The sequence below is a fragment of the Ixodes scapularis genome, unplaced genomic scaffold (genome assembly GCF_016920785.2).
Source record: "Ixodes scapularis isolate PalLabHiFi unplaced genomic scaffold, ASM1692078v2 PGA_scaffold0__279_contigs__length_252992795, whole genome shotgun sequence".
In the NCBI taxonomy this organism is placed as follows: Eukaryota; Metazoa; Arthropoda; class Arachnida; order Ixodida; family Ixodidae; genus Ixodes; species Ixodes scapularis.
The window spans coordinates 40,349,628-40,372,401 of NW_024609835.1; the positions used below are offsets into that span (position 1 = coordinate 40,349,628).

The 22,774-nt window shown below is 46.9% G+C and overlaps 1 protein-coding gene across 3 annotated transcripts in view; it reads right to left on the minus strand.

Annotated features, from left to right (window-relative positions):
• Positions 1 to 715: 715 nt before the first annotated feature.
• The window catches only part of LOC120838809 (SWI/SNF complex subunit SMARCC2), a 49,469-nt gene continuing 27,410 nt past the window's right edge, over positions 716 to 22,774 (minus strand). The window contains exons 19-25 of one of the 3 annotated variants that reach the window (XM_040208878.3): positions 22,480 to 22,638; positions 21,658 to 21,776; positions 18,913 to 19,137; positions 17,089 to 17,223; positions 12,374 to 12,839; positions 4,746 to 4,913; positions 716 to 1,322 (exon numbers count right to left, since the gene is read on the minus strand). In XM_040208878.3, the coding sequence (XP_040064812.1) occupies positions 1,222 to 1,322; positions 4,746 to 4,913; positions 12,374 to 12,839; positions 17,089 to 17,223; positions 18,913 to 19,137; positions 21,658 to 21,776; positions 22,480 to 22,638 (1,373 nt within the window). In that variant the 3' untranslated portion in view covers positions 716 to 1,221. Of the gene's footprint in view, positions 1,323 to 4,745; positions 4,914 to 7,387; positions 8,401 to 12,373; positions 12,840 to 17,088; positions 17,224 to 18,912; positions 19,138 to 21,657; positions 21,777 to 22,479; positions 22,639 to 22,774 lie in introns of those variants that run through there. The other 2 variants (XM_040208879.3, XM_040500455.1) reach the window with 2 other exon arrangements.

Consider the following 22,774-nt stretch of genomic DNA (forward strand, 5'->3'; position numbering starts at 1 on the left):
CCGGGACTGGGTTTATAAGGCAGTGTATGTGTAGACCAGACCTATGGTGATGCTTCGATTGCATTATGGCATAACCCCATCCCCGGAACAGCGGTTTTGCCCATGGAAGTCATAAGGTTGCTGCGGTACATCTAGTCTAAGCAAAGTATTAAAGTTTATTTAGCAGCACGTTAACAAGTTTTGCATTTGTTTGGGTAAAAGTTCAACAGAGACCTACAACATGCTGAAGCAGGTCTACGGTAAACCTACTCCATCATGCTCAAAAGCCTCCGAATAGCACGGATGGTTGAAAGAAGGCAGGGAGAAGGTAAGACGACGACGAACGTAGTAAGCATCCAAAGACAGCTCACCACAGGTCACTCCTGGTTGACAACTTTCTCACGACGTGAACAGCCTTCCCACACCCACCATACTAACCTCGTGCGACTCCCTCTTCTTGCCTTCGCCGGCATGTCGACTTCGTCAAAGTTTGATCAAAAAACAATAGTGAAGCTAGAGTTTGAAAATAGGTTTTAGAACTGTCTCGACAAGTTCAACACTAGGTGGTAGAAGCGTGTCGTTGCGAGGGGAGGCTCAATTTGAAAGAGAATGTATTTTAGCTATGCAACTTTAAATTTCAAGACCATGAACCCAGTCCCAGAACATAAGGATTCTGACCTGTACTATAACAGTTTTGTTGTCTATATAAAAAAAAAAGAAGTGCAGAACACAATGCTGGGGGGAAAATGTTTTTATTGTGTCTGATTCTATGAAATGGTTCCCTCTGAAAATAATCAAACTGCTTGACTTTCAAGCTTGAGCATTTCTTTAGCAGCTCAAATGAAAAGAATCACCATATGAATCTTCCACACGCATAAGTAATACCTAACCCGTCGCGTCGGCACTTTTCGCGCCCCCAACTACGACCCTTCGTCGCCAGCGAGCGACTCGTGCCGGGGTCGGCCAGATCAGCACGTGACATGCCTGAGAGGCTGCCGAACGTTCTTCGATCACGAGACAAACACTGGCCCAGCTCGGCCCGACAACAGTTGGAACAGAGTCTCATCGCCGCAAGCTAAGAAAATGACGCGCGGAGAAATGGAGCTTACGCTAGGGGACAGATACGGGAAATGTTGAAAAATGTACAACAAACAATGAGGATGACACAATGTTGGCGAGATAGCACGAAGGAAGTCTTCCGGCGAGCCCGCTGCAGGGGAGTAAGGGGCCCAGCCGCGTTCTTCAGATTCCGGGGGGCGTGGGGGCGCTCGTGTGGGCGGGGGGACCGGCTCCTTGCGCGTGGTCTCCGCTCGCGGCCGGGGGTGGGGGAGGCTCGCATTCGGCTGCAGGGGACGGCCCAAGAAACCACACGTTTGCTCCGGGACCCACTTTCACACTCTCACTCTCCTAAGGATGCCAACATACGGTACTACTAGTTCAGGACGAGAGCAAGGCTCCGAAGGTACAGCCACTAAATAAGCTATGCTTCAGAGTAATGACACTTCAGCTACCTGGATGGATGGTTGGATGCTAATGGCACTACCCTTTATAATGTGTGGTAGATCGTGCCACCTAGCCTGGGGGGGGGAAGTGTTGAGATACGGGAAAAGGGGGTAAATGTCCATGCATACTATTTTTCACCCTAATAGGGGAAAAGACTCGCATGAACAAAGGGATGAGGGATTAAAAGTGGGATAGGGTATTAAAAAGGAATCACAAGTTCAAAGTTCCAGGTGGATTTAAAGGTTGGGAAGGGAGAGGGGAGAGGGGGAAAAAAGGGAAAAACCTAGAAACCAAAAAAAAAAAAAAAAATCACCCAAAAGTTTGATCCTCCCCTCACCCTTCTAAGCCGATTTGCTTCCCCTCTGCATTTTTGTAACTATCACCAGGCAGTGGGGGATATCACCAGGATGACCTTTGGGGGATTGGACAAAAAAACTAAAAACATCAACACCCGCCTTCCCATGTCCGGCGAAGAAGTTGCCAATTTTGCTCTGGTAAAACCTAGGGTGAAACTACTTCAGGTTTGTCTAGAGTTACCCCAACACTGGGCCCTCTGGGGGACAGGGTTGAGACTTTAAGCCGGAGCCGTGCAGGAGGGAGTCCCAATTTTCCCCTGTGCCCAGCCGTACTAGTTAAGTCTTACTTCATTCAATTTTCCCTGGATAATTTAAACCAACCTTCTAACCTTCTCTTTGCGACTGTAACCCTTTCCTCCTCAACTCTTTTATCACTGCCAGCAAAACCCAGCACCCCCCGCCAGTTGTCCTTGGTTCCTAAAAATCATAGTTGCCGGTTGTCTGAAGCTTTACCCGCAAACTCAGTTAATGGTTCTCCTTCCTTTATGAACGTCAAAACTGTCGGCGACGGACTGAAACGACATCGCCCGAGGTTCCCCGCCCCGTGTCCAAAGATCGGCACGTCATATTTTCTAGTCGTAACGATCGCCAATTGTGTCCACCCTGCACTGAACACCAAAATGGCAGTTCCCACAAGAAAATAGGGGAACGGAGTGCCGGTATTCCAGGCATAGCCTATTCGGTGGCTCTAGGTAGTGGGAAGGAATTACGAAAGTGACAGCTCAGAGTCTTGCTATGTGCGACCCTTGGAGGCCGTAACCAGGAAGTACTATCCATCGGAGGCATTTCCTCCAATGCTTGAAGTTAGTATGAAGAGGATTCGGGTACTCGATCATAGCGCAAGATGCCTTGGTTGCATGTCACTAACAAAACTCACTCTCAGGTTGCCTGCTCGACAAATAGATACTTCTGTCTCACTAATTCAAAGCCCCATTTCAATAAAGAAATAAGAAAGAGCAGCAAGAAAGTGTATCAAGCAAAAAGGGCCACTCTACACAGAAGCAATGCAAAGTTTGGCTGCCAACGATGACGACCACTTAGCTGGACAGACCACAAAGTGACACATTTTCGATGTTAGTGACTTAAAGAAATGCAGCCAGTGCCTACTCTAGGACATTCTTGATATCGAGCGATTAGTTTGATAAAAAACACGAATGCAAGCAGCGTTGTTCAGAAACACCATGTTGTGTCAAACCTCCATAGTTTCAAGTTTCCCGCTTGATGGTCTAGGGAAACACCTTCAAATTAACATCTGAAAGCACCTCTCTCATTCATTGCTGCAGTCAGCACTCTCTCGCATTCCCTGACTGTACCAGATCTGCCAAACTTCCAACTTTTCCCCAATGATAAATTTGTCAATCTTGTTCGCTGGCTAAGAGCCATGTCATCTAGCTTTGGAAGCATTGTACGATTCTTGTGGACACCTTCTACAAGATAACAATGTAAGCACTTTTTAGTCACATCTGATAAGCTTGGAGACACAGAGTATGTGTCGCAAATGAGGCATATGCATGCTGTGTGTGTGCGAAACTTCAAGTGACATCACTCAGATGACGTCATGGCACCACATGACACATGTGGACATGACTGTGGCTGGCATGCACCGTGCGACAACCTTAAGAGTGACGTCGCAGAGAAATGGTACATCGCAACGTGCTAAGGTTGCTCTTAAGGGGGGACAATACCTGAGCATGTCTACTCTTGAACCGCTCACTCAATCGGCGTGATATTTGCAGGTGGTGTTTGTAGCCATATAAAAGGAGGGCATGCAAAGTTTCAGCCCTGTGAGGCGATTTTATAAGGTTCTAACCCCCCCCCCCCCGCCCCCCAAATGAAGTAAAGCATAGCTTTGCATGAAATCTGCTCAATGAATCTATCACTGAGAAATGGTGTTGATCACCACATATTTTTCTGGTGGAATGCATACTGGAATACTTGTTGCCGGTTACTATGAAAAGAAATTTAAAAAAATATGCATTTTTCAGGTAAAAAAAGTTATGAAATATATATATATATTGTAAATTTCCCAAGTTTTGCAAATTACAATTATTTAAAATAAAGGAACATGAAAATGCAAAATCTAAGTTCCATATTAACCGGCTCAATAAAATTTCGGCATATAATCTGCAAATATAAAGTCTCTCAATAGTTTCATACTGAAACAATAGTTTTATTAGGTGGGATTTGCTGCCAAAAAGTGAAGCTGAGATAAATGCACTTAAAAATTTCAAAATGACATTTAAAATTTTTTTTTTTTTTTGCATTGTAAATGTTAGAAATTTTTTCCAGCAGTGTAGGCGATGTCTTCTTCAAACTTCTTCTGATATACTGACATTGCTTTCAGCTATTTTCACTTGTGGATGACCAGTGCTTCGCAGTGCAGCACACCTCACCAACATATAAATAATAATTATTTTTTACATTGTTTGTCAGTGCACATTGACAAGACTTTGCGAGGGTGTTCCTTGTTATCCATACAGGCCAAAACTCTGCAGTTCTGAATATGCATTTTTTGGAAAAAAAAGGTGCAATTCAAGGTAGTGTCCCCCCTAGCAATCTTAGAGATTGACAGTGTTGCCAACCCTCATTTTCATTTAAAGTAAGACATTTTTTGCTGGAGTCAGAGAGGCTGAAAACAGTTGGCCAAGGTTGGAATAGTTTCCAAATGACTAGTGTGACTCTGTTAACTTACATGACTTTGAAGTGGCTGCAGTTGAGTTTAAATGCCTGCAGGACAGCAAGCCTTCACATTATTCTGAAAGATATTCTGCCACATAACCAACAGGAAACTATTAACGATGCAGGCGGGAAATGATGCAGAATTTAGTCGCGAAAAGGATGCCTCCCTCTAAACCCCACTTGTTTCCCTGGACGCTACACGGCTGGAAGCAGACAAAGAGGTTTGACCTGGGCTGGGCGCCACATTGGGGGGACACGGGACGTGGGGCGGTGGCGGCGGCGGCTGGGGCTGCTGCTCCATCGGGGCTGTGCTGGCCGGTGTGGAAGGGGCCATCGGAGGCCCCCCATTCATGGCGGGCACGGGTGCCACCACGGCTGCGGCTGCCGCTCCGGCTGCTCCGGGGGTCGGGGGAGGGGGGTAGGAGGACAGGGGCACATTCACGTACACACACACACACACACACAAGGGAAAAGAAAGGAAATGGGACGGTATGCGGAGATCACGACAGAGAAAGGGTACACGAGACCACGTTTTGAAAACACGGAGAAAGAACCCCCGTGGACAATATGAGCTGCAACACCCAATCCGACCTTTTTCCGTGTCTTCCATTATCTCCCTATCTGTCATAGAGTTCAAAGAATAGGACCTAAGCTATGCTTTAAATACGACAGTTTGCGCAAAAACTATTTTAGAAGCCAACAGTTATGAAGAAAAAAAGAATGAAGGACTGTTGTAGGTCATACTGTCCTTGACATTGAAAATAGGGATGCAGGATGGAAATTCGAAGAAGCTGTGAAGAACGTGAACATTGTGGTCCCTCAGAGAAGTTTGAGATACGGGAGACTTCTTGAGTCGACCTAAAACACTGCCTCTCACTGTGATGGACAATTATGTGAATGTGAACATTGCTTGAGTCAACCTAAACGAATGCCTCTCACTGCAATGGACAATTATGTGAATGTGAACATTGCTAACTTGGTGCTCCCACTATCTGACCAGCCTCAGAAAGCATCATCCTCTCTATCCGACCACTTTGCAATGCCAATGTCATTAAAATTAAGATACTACACCAGGTGCAAAATGCTCTCTTTCACGAGGAAGCTATTATCTGGAGATGCACATTCCAGTACACTGCTGCAGAACTCACAGTGACTAAAGACTTATCTTGCATGGGCATTACGACAATGCTGGCAATGTTCATATGCAGTCAAAGCAACATCATCAATGTTGCTACAGATTAATAAAAAGTTGTGACTGCTGTTATGCTCAAACAAAATGAACTAGAATTTTTCGCAGTTTCCAGGCATTTATGACATGAAGTAGAAGTAAAGCTTAACCAATTAGTTCTTTTAGATTTGGGCAAACCCATTCCCACCCATTAAATTATTTCATAGCACATAAGGGGAATATCACTCAGCTTATGCAAGTGGAGATGATTCAAAGCTCAAAAAGAGTAGGGAGCCAAGCTGGCCAATTAGCCATTTTACCACGCTACAACATTAAACTTTTTTATGTTCAACAGTCATATTTACAGGTTGAAAATGTAATGGACTATGACGACGAGCACCACATGAAGACAACTGTCAAAACAAAGACCAAGAGCCGGCATACGCGCCCAGCAGAGGAGGCAGCAAAGAGGCCGCCTTCTTTCCGACACGTAACTTTGACAGATGCAACAGCAAGCAGCACACGGGCATGCAGGTACAAAGGGTGGGGTGTGGGGTCAAGATGGCAACTCTCTCCTACTTTTTTTTCTGTGGTCACCGACAGGGTTGGAATGACAAGGAAGTTTCAGTTGTTCTGCCTCTAGCTTGCACTCCCCACCTTCAACAACGCTTTGTCGTCTCGTGAGCTTTGAGCAAGCATGCGCTGCCAAAGCACGCCGAAGGCTACGAACGCGTGGTGGAGGCTGGGCGTACGAAAAAGATGTCCCGCTGTTCCCACTTTGTCGGTGACCACAGGATTTTATGTTTTCCACCCATTTTACCTGGTAGAAACTCAATTCAGCGTGCCAAATATTGTCACTAAGAATGGTCCTAACATTCCAGACGAGTTGCTAAAGAAACAAAGCTCACATTTACTTTCAAAACGAACACTCTTCCTCCCAATCCTTGACTTGAGGCTGCTAGCACGTGACATAAAAGAGTCAACTGCATACACCTTAGCTTCCCCATTCCGACACATTACTCAGGAGCAACGGCGGTAGAGCTGAACGTGCTGTGCTCCAAGTCCGCCTGCAGCGAAAGCCATGCAATCCTTCCAAACTAGAGAAGCGAGGCAGGCTTTCTGAAGCATGCAGCACCAGCAGTCATGCAGCTCAACACAATGCAGCCAAGCAAAAAGTGGTAAGTGAAAGGGCATCCGTGTCTTACTACCACCTCAATCTTGTGGGTCAGCAGTGCAAAGAGAAAAAGAAACAAAGCTGTTAGTGAAAAAGACTTAAGACCTTGGTGGAGCTGCATTTCCAATGTGCCACTCCTTTTGTCCTTCCCCTTATTATAAGCATACAAGTTTACTGTCCCAAGGCATGACTATGGATTACAAACTTAACCAATTGTATTGCGCATCTTTAAAAAAAATTGTGCCAAAGAAATAAAATCTATAATTTAACTGACAAATTTTACTTGCTGTTTTTACTCCCCACAGTGACATGCCATAAAGGTGCATAGGATACACTAAAAAATGTGGAAACAAATACACTAAAAGCTTTCATGATATCAGCTGAAGCTAAAAGCTTTACATTACCTGTATGCATATAAAAGCTACATAAACTACAAAATGTAATCCAAGCTAATGATTTAATACTGTGTCCTAATAGGTGCGATGGTTCCAGTCAGAAGGAAACACTGACAAGAAAGTCTGTCAAATAGAAGAATAGAGTCGACTTTATTCAATATGCTTTCTTTTTTGGGGAAATATGATGAGCATTCTTATGCTGTAGCATGCAGCTCGCATTACATTATGAGGGCTATACAACATTTACAAAACGAATGTAAAGAGCTTCAGCCGGCAATCTTCCCTCAAACAATACATTATAACTAACTAAATTTTTCAAACGGTCTTTAAAAAAAAAAAAACGAAAAACGAAAAAAGGAAATATATCTTTTTTCTTTTTATATCTTTTCATAGATGCACTCAGCGAAAGTTCAATTCCATGCAAATTGAAGAGTGGCTAAACCTAGGCACCTAGAACAGCGAACGATAAATCTCAGATTAGACTTTTTCAGATCTACGAGGGCAAGTTTACAAACAAGTTATTTGTATACTCTCGGTAGGTGTTAACACCGGACACCCACTGAGAGTTTGTGCAACAGCTGGGAGAGCATGACATGAACAAGCTAAATGGGGGTGTCTTTGTACAATACACGGTGCCAGTATGACTACTCAACCATCATTATGCAAACTTGGCAAATCTTGTCCAAGAATGTGCCTATTTGGCAGACCTCGGTTCAATTACTTCAAAACCTCGGAGGAGCCGAGCATAGTTTTGTGCATCATTGAAGCGACTAAAAAAAAATTTCAAGGCACAAGAAAAAAAAAGAAAAAGGAACAGTCCTGTTTCTCATGTCCAAACAAGCACACAGAACACAATAAAGTGAATTAGGGTTCTGGAAGAACTCGTAGGTTGTACGCAACACCGAGTAGAACACGAAATGCACACAATTGAAAGGGGTCACTTCTTTTGTGGTGGCTTCTCTTCACTGTTAATCTGATGAAACGAGACTAGAGCAGCTCTTGGGCACAAAGCAGAATGCTGAATCTTTCTGGTGGCCAGATTGTCCATTTGTGAACCAAACGAAAGGCTCCACGGTGCATAGATCCGTTCTTACAGCATCGTTTAGTATGGGTGTCCCATCCCAAAAGAATGTTGCCGATAGGCGCCTGCCAGAAAACGAAAACAATTGAGACCACTTCAACTGACTGCTAATCAAACGTCCCAAACTTAGATGTGTAGAGCAACTTAAACAATATTACACGCTTAACATCTTTTGTCCTTATTTGCTTTTGCATTATTTTTTTTAATTGAAAATGTAGTACACTTGATTTCTTAGGCATGCTTCAAAACAAATTTTTAAATATTCAACTTCATAAAGTAAACCAAGATCACTGGCCCTAACAAAGCACATCAGTATTATGCAGTTAGTAGCTCGGCTGGGCAAGACACTTGTTAGCAAGAATTCGAAGCAGTGAGCACCAAGCAATTTTCATCAAACACCTTAGCACTAAAATCTCACTTCAGGCTTGGCATGCACATCTCTGATACGGAAATCTACTATCAGTGATAAAATGTTCTTAGTAGTATCATGTTTAAGGCAGAAAGCTGCAAAATATGAATTCCAATTACTGAAAGCTCAAACTAACAAACAAAAAGTTCTAAGCAAACCACAATACCATCACTCTAAAGAGTTATGAGTACTAACAGTTAGTAGGTAACTAGCCGACAGGAAGTGATTGTGTCACCTCTAACATTTAAAAGAACAGAGAGACAAGCTCCATTCGCATACCCCAAAATTACAGCAGGCCACCTCCCACTGCCTGCGGTTCATGGCTTCGCAATCTTCTATTTTATAACTTAAACAGTTCCAGTTCTTTCCCAGTTATTTTCTAAAGCCCTTGGTGCCATGCACCGCACTAACTTTTTTTCTGAAATCCCTCTAATACCCAGCTTTGCCCTAAGGTGCAGCACCTCTTCAAAGATTGTAATACCCCTGTCGGACGGGCACCTAAAAGGACCTTTACGCTTTCTTTTAGGTGGTGCCACACGGCAACTCAAATGGCATTTAGCGTAAAGGTCCTTTTCGCGAACCTGAGTTCCCGCAACTCCTTTACGGCTGCTAAAGGCCTACTCTCGTCAGCAGCGGTCTAGAAGCAAATTGAAATAAAAGATTGTACCGATATCTAAAATCAATGCGTTTGCATTTTTATTATTGAAAAAGAATATGTTTCACGTATATTTCGTTCAAACCTCGCTCTACTAATAGTTTTCTGTACTCACGGCCCCAGCTATCTAGTAGGCCTCGTCGTCGCCTGCTCGCGTTGTCTACTACAGTACTTCGGTTATCCTCCTTTCGATTTTACTTACAACCATATTTATCTAGCTTTTATTTCTCTATTTATATTACCATCCGTACTGTATATATTTTATACTTTTTTGTAGGTATATATTTCTGTATCACTCTTGTGTCGTGCGATACGTCGAACGACGGAGGAGCGTCTACGGGTAGGAAGGGGTTGCTGCGCTTCCTTCGGAGCGTTAAGGCGACCTGGGCGCTGATACGACTTTAGGAGGGTGGTCTGGAGGACCTCCGACACGTGCGATGAACCTGGAGCGTGAGCACAACACCGAACCGAACAGGGCAAAAGCATAGCAGAAACACGGAAAGGACCGGGAGCACGAAGCAACGTTAGAACTGAAGCGGGAGACGCCCAGGGTTGCCGCTAATCGCCAAAAAAACACTTTGCTTGGGCTTAAGGTGGACTTTGTTGTAATCCCTCGACTAAACTCGTCATTTTGCCTTTTTTAATATATTGTTTGCTTCAGAAAAACTTAAAAAATTATTTATATCGCCAGAATATTACTTTTCTGGCATGAACATGATTTATGCGTTTGAATCGGGCTATGAGACTTCAATCACTGTAAACATCATCTAAATGACATTTACTTGCATTGTCTACCATGGCAGAATGGAAAGGTCATTTGAAAATCTTAAAGGCCTTAGGCGTAAAAATCCTTTTAGGTGCCTGTCTGACAGAGGTATTACATCCCCTCAGGGCCGTAACCAGGGGAGGGGTTAGGAAGTTCTGACCCCCCCCCCCCCCCCCCCCCCCCGAAATTTTTTTCTGGGTACGGCCCTGGTCGGTGCACTGGCAGCCAGCCGATTTTAATCTCCACCTCTGTGCACGCGCAGTGGCGCCGGTCGGCTACCGGGTACCAAACCGGGACCGGTTCTCCGGTTTGCTGTAACTCTCCATTATATGCCACCGATGCACATGATTCATAGGCGAAAATAAGACAATAGACACTTTCAAAATGGCCGCCGTTGTCACCAAAACCCCCCCCCCCCCCGAAATTTTTTTCTGGGTACGGCCCTGCATCCCCTCATTTCGGACGAAAAGCCATGTTTCCGCAACACTAATTGGCCATTGCCGAGTGGCACAATAAAGGGACGCCAGACCTGCTCGAAAGACAGCCTCACTTTTTCTGGTATTTTTCATAGATTGAGGCTAAATGCAAAAGCAACGTTAGTGATATCGTAACATTATGCAATAGACCATTTGCTATATGCCCCAAGCCCGCGCTAAAAGTATCATGGGAAAGGTGTTCCTTCAGCTCCTTAGTGATCGGTAATTTCAACCCTATCCTTGGTTACACAGCCTTGGAGCTTAATTCGGAGTCACCCTGAACAAGCTCCTGATATACTACCCCAAGGACCTTTCATATTGCTTTCAAAATTTCTCCTCAATGTCAGCGTTCTTGATACTGTGCATGCTGTCCACCTTTCAAACTGGAGGGGCTGCAGAAATCTCTTACATTCTTATCGTTCTCGTACAGCTTCAAAGACGCTGATATTAAGTTAGAAACACTAAAATACTATAAACAGCCCTGCAGACTCCAACCAAATCCTGGTTTTTGTTGTTGTGAATTCTCGGCTTTTTAAGCAATTCCTGCTAAAACAACAATCACAAGAATGATAATATTGTAAGAGATTTCTGCAGCATCCAGGTTGAAAGGTGGATCGCATGCACAGTATAAAAAATGCTGACATTGATAAGAAATTTTAAAAGTGTTATGACAGGTCCTTGGGGTATATCAGGCGCTTGTTCATGGTGACTCTGAATGACGCTCTAAAAGTGTGTAACCATGGAATTGGTCAAAAGTAGCGATCACTAGGGAGCTGAAGGAACACTGTTCCCATGATCTCTCAAGGCAGGCTGGGGTGCTTGGGAATATTGCAAATGGTGTATTACAAGTATGTCCCAGAGTCACATACATGTAGGATGTTACCTGGCAATCGCTACAAAATCGTCCGGAAAATTTGGAACCTTCATGTTGTGGTCTCAAATTCTCATCCGAGGTGTATTTTACTGGCGAGTTTTACCTCGTAGAATTTCATGGCAAAGCTCCATTCCAGAGAAAAAATTAGACCGACACCCTCGACACTGTCAATGACAGACACCAAAGAAGATTTTAGAAGTTTAATCGAGGGTTCTGTTTGCAGAGCTATCTCCCGATAGACGCAGCGAGCAAATGACGCCAATGACCATGCCAAGGGTGTTGGCCTCATTTCTTCGCATGAATGGAGCTACACCTCGAAATTTCACGAGCTAGAATCCACCAGTAAAATAAGCCTCCAATGAAAACTTTAGATGGCTACATGACACCCTTTGCCGACTTTTCGAGCCACATTTTTTAGCCAATTTTACAGTGAGCCTTAGTATAACACTCCATATATCCCTCCTCCTCACCATATAAAGAAACAACTGCAAATAGACACTTTCCAAAAGTCAGTTTACCCACTTCATTCAGAGCCGAACCCGACGCCCTGATGGCAACACTACTCGGATTCTCTACAACGGAAAAAGTAAACACCTTGAAGAGCATGGAGCAGAAAGCCGGAAATTGTTCCTAACACATCGTCCTCGTATGTCGCCTTCGATTCGCAAAGTTGAGGGTGCTTCGAGTTCACCTATCTTTTCCTATCACCGCCATTCGTGCGGAAACAGTGGTGCTTCCGTGACAGCCGCTAGATGGCTTCGACTTTTGAAAGGGGTCTTATTACACCTCCGACATCAAAAACTTTCGCACCCACTCCCATCCTTTTAAAAAGAAAAAGCAGACTACAAAAAAACTCACCCGAGGGGTGCATGCCCGGCGATCCGACAGAGGACGAAGAGAGAGGCATGCCTGGGGAGGCCCCGGGGTTGCCCCCGCCCCCATGGGGGACCCTGAACCCTTCCCCGGGGCCGGGGAACTGCCCCACGGGCCTGCCCTGAGGCCCCATGCCAGAGGGGATCGCGGCCCCGTACGAGGGCCCGTAGCTGTACGGCGTGCGGTGCGAGGGCGGCTGCTGGGAGGAGGGGCCGCGGGGGTGCTGACCTGGGTCCTCGGGGTTGGGGCCTCCTCCACCGCCGGCGCCCCCTTGGGGCGGCAGGCCCCCTGAGCCGGGCGGTGCGGCGGCGGCGGCCGCAGCGGCCGCCGCCCCCTGCTGGGCCATCATCATGGCGTGCGCCTGCTGCCGGGCGCGGAACTCGGCCGCCCTCAGCTGCTCCAGGTGGAACTGCTGCCGCTCTTGGATCAGCTGCTGGCGCTGGTACTCCAGCTGCCGTCAAAATGGGGCAAGGGGCACCTCGGTTAGTCGCAAGTCCGTTTGCTTAGAGTGCAGTGCCTAGAGCGCATCTCTGACCGGCGCATTCACCGCCCCCTCAAAAGGGGACCCTCGATTTCCGCCCGACGACGTCGTGGAAGTGACACGCCGTTGCCCGTCGCGACCCTGGCACAGTGATGGTATGTGTGGCAGACGCCCATTCCGCCGAAGGTTGCTCTACAGCTGAATAGTCGACAAGAAACGAAGCAGACGCGAGATGGGACGCCCCGACGACGGCGACCTTCACATCCGCTCACCTTTTACAGCGAAGCTGTTTATGGCTAGGCTTGCGTGGATTTTTCATGTGCAGTGACTAAAAACTCTACCCTCGTACCGCCGCATGCGCACGCCTTCCCCATATAAGATTCAAAGTAAATAACCTAAATAAAGCGTTGTTGAATGCGCGTGCAAGCTGCCATTTGTTTTAGGCCTTTACTTTAGAACAGTTACTGCTGCAGACGCCGGCACATGCAGCGCATGGAACACCATTTCTGCATTCTCCTTGATGCTTGGGTAATATAAAAATAGGTCTAATCAGTAGATTACCGTATTTACTCACATAATGAACACACTCGCACAATGAACGCACCCCCCACAACGGACACCAATGTTTTGACTTTTTTTTTCCCCCCTCCCATACTAAACACACCTCCAATCCTTAAAGGACCCATGAAATGAATTTTGGGCTGGAGTAAATCAATTTATATTGGGATTTTACTAATAGCACATCGTTCAGTGGGCCAAAAGAACAAAGGTAGAAAGTCAGAAGCCTGACCTTCACTACGAAAATGTGCAAAACATAGCGGACTATTTCGTACCTCCTTCCCTTCGTAAACTCTCCGCCTTTCCACTGTGATACATCCACGGACCCCACAGCGCGTCACCGGGCTACTAGCCACCATAACCGCCCCCGCAGCGCATCACCAGGACCCAAGTGCAAGTCGCACGACACCGGACCTCACCTAATCCCTTTACCCCTAAGCTGACATTGCGGTGGAAGCTACGCGCTTGCCGGACCAATCAGCCGCCTCCCTTTCATCACCTGACCTCATTCTCTGCGGGTCGGTACGCGCGAGAGAGCGTGATCACATGGAAAATGTGTGGCTGGCCCAACGAGCACGTAGCTTCCACAGCACTGTCAGCTTCGGGGTGAACGGGGTGGGGAAAGCAACTAGTCAGAATTTTGAGCGACGGACTAATCTTCTAGGGGGACAATGGCTGTGTCCGGCTACACAAGCGAGATTCCGAGCAAGAGGGGACTCCTCCCTTTCCGACTTCTTGCAATGCGCGATTTATGAGTTGAGGAGGAAAGCTAAGCAGAACAAAAGTTGAAAAAGCGTTTCATGACTCCTTTAACTCCTCGAGTCTCCAACTGCGTCCAAATCATCAGACCGATTTTCTTTTGCCGCCAAGCGGTCAGGCAAAATCAAGCCAAGCCACTCTCGTAATGCTTGCAAATGTATAGTTGCGGAAGTGATCAACTATGAAACCGAGTGGCACGCACACTTAAAGAAGCTTGGGTCGAGGAATTGCCCAGCCGCGAACGTTCTTCGTCCATCGGATGCACTGATGTGAACAAACACGCCGTCGTCTGTGGTCCACTTTCGCACAGTGAAATCGTGAAAGTGGTTAGGCCTAAGAATGGTCACATCGCTCTCCGTGCTGAGTGAGCTTCGTAGGGCGCTTTTTCTTCGGCAAAAGGCACGCCGGAAACGCCCTAAAAAGGTTTGCAATTTATAAAGCATAGTTACTGCTGCGCACCCCAACCAGGCGGGGGTGTGCCTCCATCAGTAAAGATGTGCCACGCTACCGTGCCATGTCATAACGGCCCCTAATATGACATTTGCACGAAGTGTAGAAATGGAAAAATTTTACCCCGCGTAATGAACCCAAATTTGTGTCAATTTTTCGAGACAAAAAAGTCTGTTTCTTTTTGCGAGTAAATACAGAAGTTATCAATAGGCACCATTTTCAAGATCGGTGACTCTCAGTAGATAAAAAAGGTTTCTCAAAGATTTGCCGATGTGAACCCGCGTCGGCTATATTTCTCAAAGATTTGCCGATGTGAACCCGCGTCGGCTATGTATACGCTCGCACCGCCCTCTCTTTGTCGTCGTTCCAAACGCTTGCGTGCCTAGTTTCCTGTCCTTTCGCACTCCCGGGGTGGTGGTCCCGTCGCAAGTGTCTAGTTTCCTTTGGCTCTTTGGGCAGGTCTGTGTCAAGTGCTAAAAAGAGCTTCGCTGGTCATTCACCTTCATAGAGTGGAATGACTCACAATTTTTTTACGCCAATGACTCTACGCCCAACCGTCGGGATCACGACGCTCAACGACACGACGCACCGGCTTCTGCAACGCAATATGTTGCCACTTTGGAACCACTTCGAATGCGTGGGCAGGATAGGGTTCTTGCACGAGACCGCAATGCGACGCTACTTCCGGTTCGGAAACATCACCGGAATTGGTGTTGGAGGCATACGTCGCAGTTACGCTACGCCTTTTGCATTTTGGGGCCGTGTTCACGTCGTAATTTGTCCGCTCGCTTGAGAGTTAAAACGGTCGGTTGCGCCATAATTAATTGCTCCAGCCGTAAAAGTCGGCGACAAAACGGAGCTACGACCGGCAGTACTGCTTTACTTTTCTAGGATTCTGGCAATCATTAGAAGCCGGGATGAGGCGACGCTCGAGCAATTGGTTCGCCGGTGTCGCAAAGGGCTCCGACGCCAGCACCATCTCAACGGAAGAGCTTCCTACCAACAAAGGGTTTGTGGACTGCGCTTTGTGTCGGTTGAGGAACCTCCTTGCAATCGACAAAGACGAATAAAGTGGACGAAATTACTTGCGCAGCAGCTCCATTCATCTGTGTAGCTAGTCAAAAGTTGGAGGACAGGCTACAGTGCTGACAAGTTCTGCGGAATATCCCCCCAATGATTTCACATATAGGTGGCTTAACTAATTTTCTCATCGGTCGCCGCGAATAATTAGTGGACGACGCATCTTTTGCCGTCCGACAGCACGCCTGCATACACTAAAGTGCCAAGCGACGGTGCTTTACGTGCACGTTCAAGTGCCGAGCGACAGTGCTTTACATGCACATTAAAGTGCCGTGCGAGAATGTAAAACACAAGTCACGCTTATTCTGACCTGCATTCCATCAGCTGCTCGCCACCAATCTGTTTTATCATCAAATGCAAGCGAGGCAAATACCAGAGCTCTACGGCGCTACTGCCGCTGCAATAAAACACCGACTGCCTGCCTGCAATGTGGCGCAAAGGCACTGATGGCAGAGACGACAATGTTGGCTTCGATTTTGAGGCTGGCCGGAAGTGACGTCAGGTGCAAGAAGCTTATAGAATGGCAAACACGCTGGTCGAAGACACGTTACAGGAACTAGCGGTAGAGTGGTAAACTTGAGAGGAGTGGGTGCAAAAAAAATTACATAAAAACCGAAGGAGGTCCATGAATTTAACCAAATGCAAATGCCATTGCAAACCGGGATTCCCGCTACAAACCGCGTGACGCGGGAACTGATACTTCAGATCGCAAACACAACAAGTTTGCGTTTCACGATGCGATAAACACACGGGAATTCGCTATGAATTCCTATGTCATGAGAAATAATACTGAAGGTTGCAGATGCAGCAGATTCACAACTCAATGGAACGGATACTGCAGATCGTGGACGCAGCAGATTCAAGTTTTATGGTTCAATAAACATGCGGGGATTCGCTACAATCTTGCCTGTTGTGGAAACCGGTATCGTGCCTGTAGATCGCAAACAAAAACGCGAGAATCCGCTACGAACTTCCATGTCATGGGAACAAATACTGCAGATCGCGGACGCAGCAGATTTGCATTTCACGATGCAATATACATGCGGGAACAACTCACGTGTGACGTCAGCCGATATCGCACATGCAGATCTCGGAGAAAAACGCTATCTGCATGAGTTCTCTGTTTCAGAGTTTTAAAGTTAGTTTACATGCATTTAGCTGTCTTCATTCACATGTTTTCCATTGTAATCGACAATGGTAAAAGAGTAAATATCTGCACTGCCAGACGACAATGGTTTGTGATCTGGTAATGCAGATGACAAAAAGTAGCTAAAACGACGGGTTCCGAAAGGAGCCAGACAACAAAGCAAATACAAACAAAAGGCACGAGAAGAGCAGAGCCAAGCATCCCAGCAAACAATGAGGGACCCACCGTCTCCCTCTCCCTGTCCATGATGGCCTCGAGCTCCTCAAAGTGGCGCAGTTTGATCTCCAGCTTCTTCATCTGGGTCTCCACCAGCAAAGCCACCAGTGACTTGATCTTGCGCTCTTCCACCGCTGCCAGGTGCTGCAATCATAACAGGTGCGCTTGCTCAGCCAGTGCAAGAAGAGCAATGCTCAACAAGCACAGTAAGGCAGTCAGTCAACCATCACCATGCCACGGAAATTTCCACCACAAATTCAAACTTGCGGGCCCTGTGACCACCTTCCCTAGTTTCACATCCGTTCTTCGTCTCTTTACCAACCTTCCAACAATTTGCAGATCAACCTGCTTCCTCCTTTCCACTAATTGCATTTTAGCTTTAGCATTCCAAAATATTTTAGAAATGTCCTTCAATGGGACACCAGACACAAATCTGAGTTCCTTTTGAACACAATTTTCCAACAAAAAAAAAAGTGAAAATACTGACAAACAATTGCTGCTGCTGCTATACCTGCAGGTGTGTTAATGGCAAGATTACAAATCAGAGTTCGTAAAAAAATCACCCCAAACATGAAATGGGGATTTGAGGCAATCCTAAGGATGAAGTGAAATTTGGCGTGTTCACCACCGAACCAACAATAAACATCTGGAATCTCAGTGAAGAACTGAGGAGTAACATAGACCCCAAAGACCTTTGATGTTACACCAAAATCACAATTACATCAGAGATACAATACACCAGAATAAGCCCTTCTCAGACTATAGGTAAGAACTCTACTCCAAAGCCAACGAGCCCGTTGGAATTAAGAGCTAACAATCTGGCGGGACTCTCCAGTTGTTACCCGACCAAGTCACCCCAGGACCACAGAACAATCTTCCGTTACACACTCATGTGCTCGTCAAAACAGACCCACATATAACAAAGACCTCCTGCAAGACAGACAATCCTCTATTTTTTTCCATCACCAAACTGCGAATGTGGGGAGAAGGAGGAAAAGAAGAAAACCAGGAGGTGTCTACGGCTCCACCAATGTCTCCACCGTAATAAGGTTGTAATGCTAAGAACAGCCGGCAGTCGAGTTTTGTGTCAGCGTTCGGGTGGGACAAGCGTTTGATCGGTGAGAATGCGAGTCCCGGACAAACGCCGATGCAGCACTCGTGTCTAAACCGTTCCCCGTGTTGGCCCCCGCAGGCAACGCAGAAAATCGACAGCTACGGCCTTGCTATCTAGGACTTGTTGACTCCGCAGGCACCCAGAAGGTAGCCATGCCGTTTAAACTTCTAGGAAGCAGGGACGCGGGAGAGAAAATGAGCAAAATGAAGACCCATCTCCCTCAATAATTAGCCAAAAAAAAAAAATCTCCCAATCATGGCATTGATACATTAAAGTGGTTCAGGAGCCTACAGAGCTTGCAAAACAATTATACCAGGGAGTGTTTGGCTCATGGTTACGTATTGATAGTTGTCTTAGATTATTTAAGATGGTGCTTAAGCTGGCAAGACACTTTACTTAGGGGCAGGCTAGGGGCAGGGAAGGTTGGGAATCACGGTACCCCCCCTGGGGTACCTTTAGGGCTACCCCAAGCTCACAAATTTCTTCAGCCATCCCTGCCCCTGCCCTTGTGTAAAATGTTCTTCAAGTTTAAGCACTATTTTATAAAACCTGAGCCATCCAGCGATGCGTAACAATGTGCGAACTCACTAGTGTGTGCATTATTGTTTACAGGGTCCACGAGCCTTTGCGCCACTTTATCACATTAAGGCCAAAACCAGGAGAGGTCGAGAGATGGGAAAGCTTGGGAATCCCTGCTCAAGAGGGCGGCAGCTCCCCACCTTGGCCTTGACGGCTGCCGCACCCAGGGCGGCGGCGGCCGCGGTGGACAGTTGCGCGTCCTTCACCAGGCGGTCCCTCTCGGTTTCGGGAGCCCTGGGCTCCTCCGTGTCCATGGCCTCGGGGTCGCCCTCCTTGGGGGCTTCCTCCGGGGCCGCCTTGCCCTTCTCCTCCGCAGCTGCCTCTCCGCCCGAGGCCACTCCCTCGACGGACGCCGCAGAGTTCTCCTGCGCCCCCGCCAAGGAAAGGGGGGACCCTTTTCTCAGAAAGCAGACCTCGCTTAAAATGTCTGGCGGAGACTCCACTCTTGAAGAGCTTGGGGGGGAATTAGACAAGTGTGGCAAACAACACGCCCTTCGTGAGGAAGGCAAGTGTCAAATTGGCTGGTCCTGGTCACGTGAGAGGAGGCTTTGCACGCCTTTTCGAGTGACCTTGAGGACATAGAGGCACAGTGGCATTCACCGCAGGCCTCGTTGTCAGCACGATTGACGCCTTGAGAGCATGTGCAAAACTAGAAAACAGAGGTAAGTGTCTTATCACGCTAAAATTTATAAAGAGCTGCAAAACTGCACACTGACCACCAAGATTGCATTCACGTAACGTATATTGCCGCATAAAAGTCAACCTTTTCAGATATAAGTATCTCAAATTAAAATATATAAAAAAATATACAAAAAAAAATTACAAAAAAGAGAAGTTTTTTGGTCAGATGTGGAGGGGGGTTTAGGCCTATATTCAAAATCAAACAATAGATGTTTTTCATTTCCTTTCGTTTTCAGTCACGTGGGTTCCATATCTGGTATGCAGGCCGAAAAAATAGTAAGACATTTCTGCTTGGAATAAGCAAGAAAATATAGGTAAAGCAAAATGTGTGACAATCATGTATTTTTTGTGAACACCTTCCAGCAGCAAGGAGATGAAAACAATGTTTTAACGCACACCAGAAAGACAACATTCAAGATGGCTGAACCCTTGTGGAAAAGGTGTATATGAGGCAGTATATGGTATGAATGCAATGAAAGATATTTAATAATTTGGTTGATTATATAAAATATCAACTTGGGTAACTTCTCCAATAAATGAGGGTAGCGGCAAACGTATCCACACTACAGATAGTGAAATATATCTAAACATTTGGCTCACCAAATTTTCAACCTACCGTAAAATCCCGTAAGGACGCCCACTAAAAATGAAGAGATAAATAGTGAAAAACGCTATCTTTGGGGATACCACAGCAAAAGTTTCTAAAAAATTAATGATAAGCGCCGGGGCACCCGCTACAAACCACGTGACGCGGGAACTGATACCGCAGGTCGCAGACACGGCAAATTTGCGTTTGACGATGCGATAAACATGCGGGAATTTATTACAACTCCTGTGTCACGGGAAAGGATACCGTAAGTGGCCGGCGCAGCAGATTCGCGTTTTACGGTGCGAAGGACTCGCGGAAACCCGCCGAGAACTCGCATCTCACGGGAACGGATACCGCAGATCGTGGACGCAGCAGATTCAAATTTCATGGAGCAGTAAAGACGCAGGAACCCACTACAATCTTCCCTGTCACGGAAACCGATATCGCGCGCGCAGGTCGCCCACAAAACACGGGAATGTGCTACAAACTCGCATGTCACAGAAACAAATCCCACATATCGCGGACGCAACAGAATCGCATTTCACGATGCAATATACACACGGGAACAACTCGCACGTGTTACTTACAGCTAAAAATCAATATCGCGTGCACAGATCGTGGACAGACACAGAGGAATCTGCTAAGAACTCGGGAACGGATACCGCAAATCGTGAACGCAGCAGATTCACATTTCACGATGCATTATACAAGCGGGAACAACTAGCGTGTTACGCGGGCCGATATCACCCGCAGATCGCAGACAAAAATGCGGGGACCCGCTATGAACTCGCTTCTCGGACACACCGGTACCGCCGATCGCGCCGTTGATGCTCGATTCCCGTCGGACATTGCTTGTTGTCCAACAGGAATCGGGGGGTGGGCGATGTTTCGGAATTTTTATGTTACAGATATTTAGACAGAGAAACGAGATGGGCAATCTTTTGGGGGAGGGCGCCCTTACGGGATTTTACGGTAGTATCTAACCCAAGAAACGAGGGGGTTCCATGAAACGCACTGCAATTTTAAATCTGTCTACATTTTGAAATTTAGGCATCTTCCTCTCCTTCCGATAGTATATTCGTGAGTTATTTACCATAAAAGTCGAGCCATGAGGGTAGCGCACAAGCTACCTATCAGAGACACTTCACTTTGTAACTTTATGTCTATAAGTGTCGATCAGCACTGATGGATGCACAGCATCCATTAGCGCTGACCATTATGACATTTAGTTGTAACATAAATGCTTATTTCATCATTTACACAAGTTATCCCTATTGTTCCCTTGCTTTTGAATAAATTGCAGCACAGCTAACCATGTACAACACTTGCCCAAAATCGCAACTTTAACCACAATGATGGTGGTCGATGGCTCTTTCTTTTCCCATAATGACTCCCTTCAAGCTGTGCGCCCTATAAAAACTCCGTCTCCCCACTTCATGCCTCCCCCAAAGTATGAGTCGTTGATAAGAAAGTCTGGTTTCGTGACTGTAAACGGCAACAGCATAGTCCTGCGACAGCTCCTGTCACCGCAATTGCCTTGCAGCTTGCATACGGCTTATGGTAGACTTGCTGAGATTGTCGGCAATTCGGCGAGCATCTTGGAGACTCGACTCACCTCAGAACTGCTCGGCTTCTCCACCTTGACCTCCGCCGAGAGAGAAGGCTCTGTGCCCTCCTTGCCTTCTTCCGCCTTTTCAGACTCCTCTCCCGTCGTTGCTACTGCTGCTGCCGTCGCTGTCAAGAAAAGATCAACGGCACAAAATTAGAGAATTCGAATGTTTGTACAAAACTAAAAAGCTACGAAAACAAACAAGTGGAGTTGAACTCAGCAATTTCGAGGAAACCGTAGAACTGCACACTGGCCGTACCTCAACAGATGTAAGCACCGCTTTGCCGAAAAACCTCCAGCATCCAACACTCCAAAAAGGAACCTCCAACCCTTGACGACCCTAAAAAAATCTCCCCCAGTCCATGACCAAGTAACTGAATGCAATCTACTAGTTCGTCCCTCTAATTGATCGAAATATATTATTTCAGTAGTCACGTGCAACAACCAGATACGTACGCTCGGCTTACTGTTAGCGCGACATGTCTAGCCCCCCCCCACATCCTGTCAGGTCGCAAACATACTTTCGTCTCCCTCGCAGCTAGATACATCACCTGCAACCTATTGCGGGTAAAGGAAAGTGGGACAAGCTCCTCCCAGAAAGCCGTCCACCCTTTTCATTTTAGCGGAAGGAATGCTAGAGGGGAGGGGAAAGGGGACCAGTGGACAGGAGGAAACTGCCAATCAGGGCATGCAGCAGGCTTTGTGCGAGTGGGTCCTGCTTTTCTTAACGTGCAGCAGACTGTAGGAAGGGTGCAATTTCACGCGCGTCTTGTTGCAACGTTGGCCGCACGACCGTCAACGGGGGGTGCGGAGAGGGAGAGCACGCACCTCCTTCGGTGGGTTCCTTGTCGGCCGTGCCGGCAATGCCGGTCATGCCCAGGCCCGCCTTGGGATTCACGTTGCCCTCGGCCGCCGCAGTTTCCACGTTCTTGATATGGGCGTCCAAGAGGGCCGACGGCACTTCGTCCTTGATCTTGGCAAACTCCTCTGCAGCCGAAAAGGCAACAACGCGCCGTCAGCAACGCGGGAGGCACCGAAGTGTCGAGTGCCAACTTTGGGCACGCCAAGTCACCGCAAGAAATGGCTAGCTGTGCAGAAGTTCCTTCTCATCTCATACTAGGCC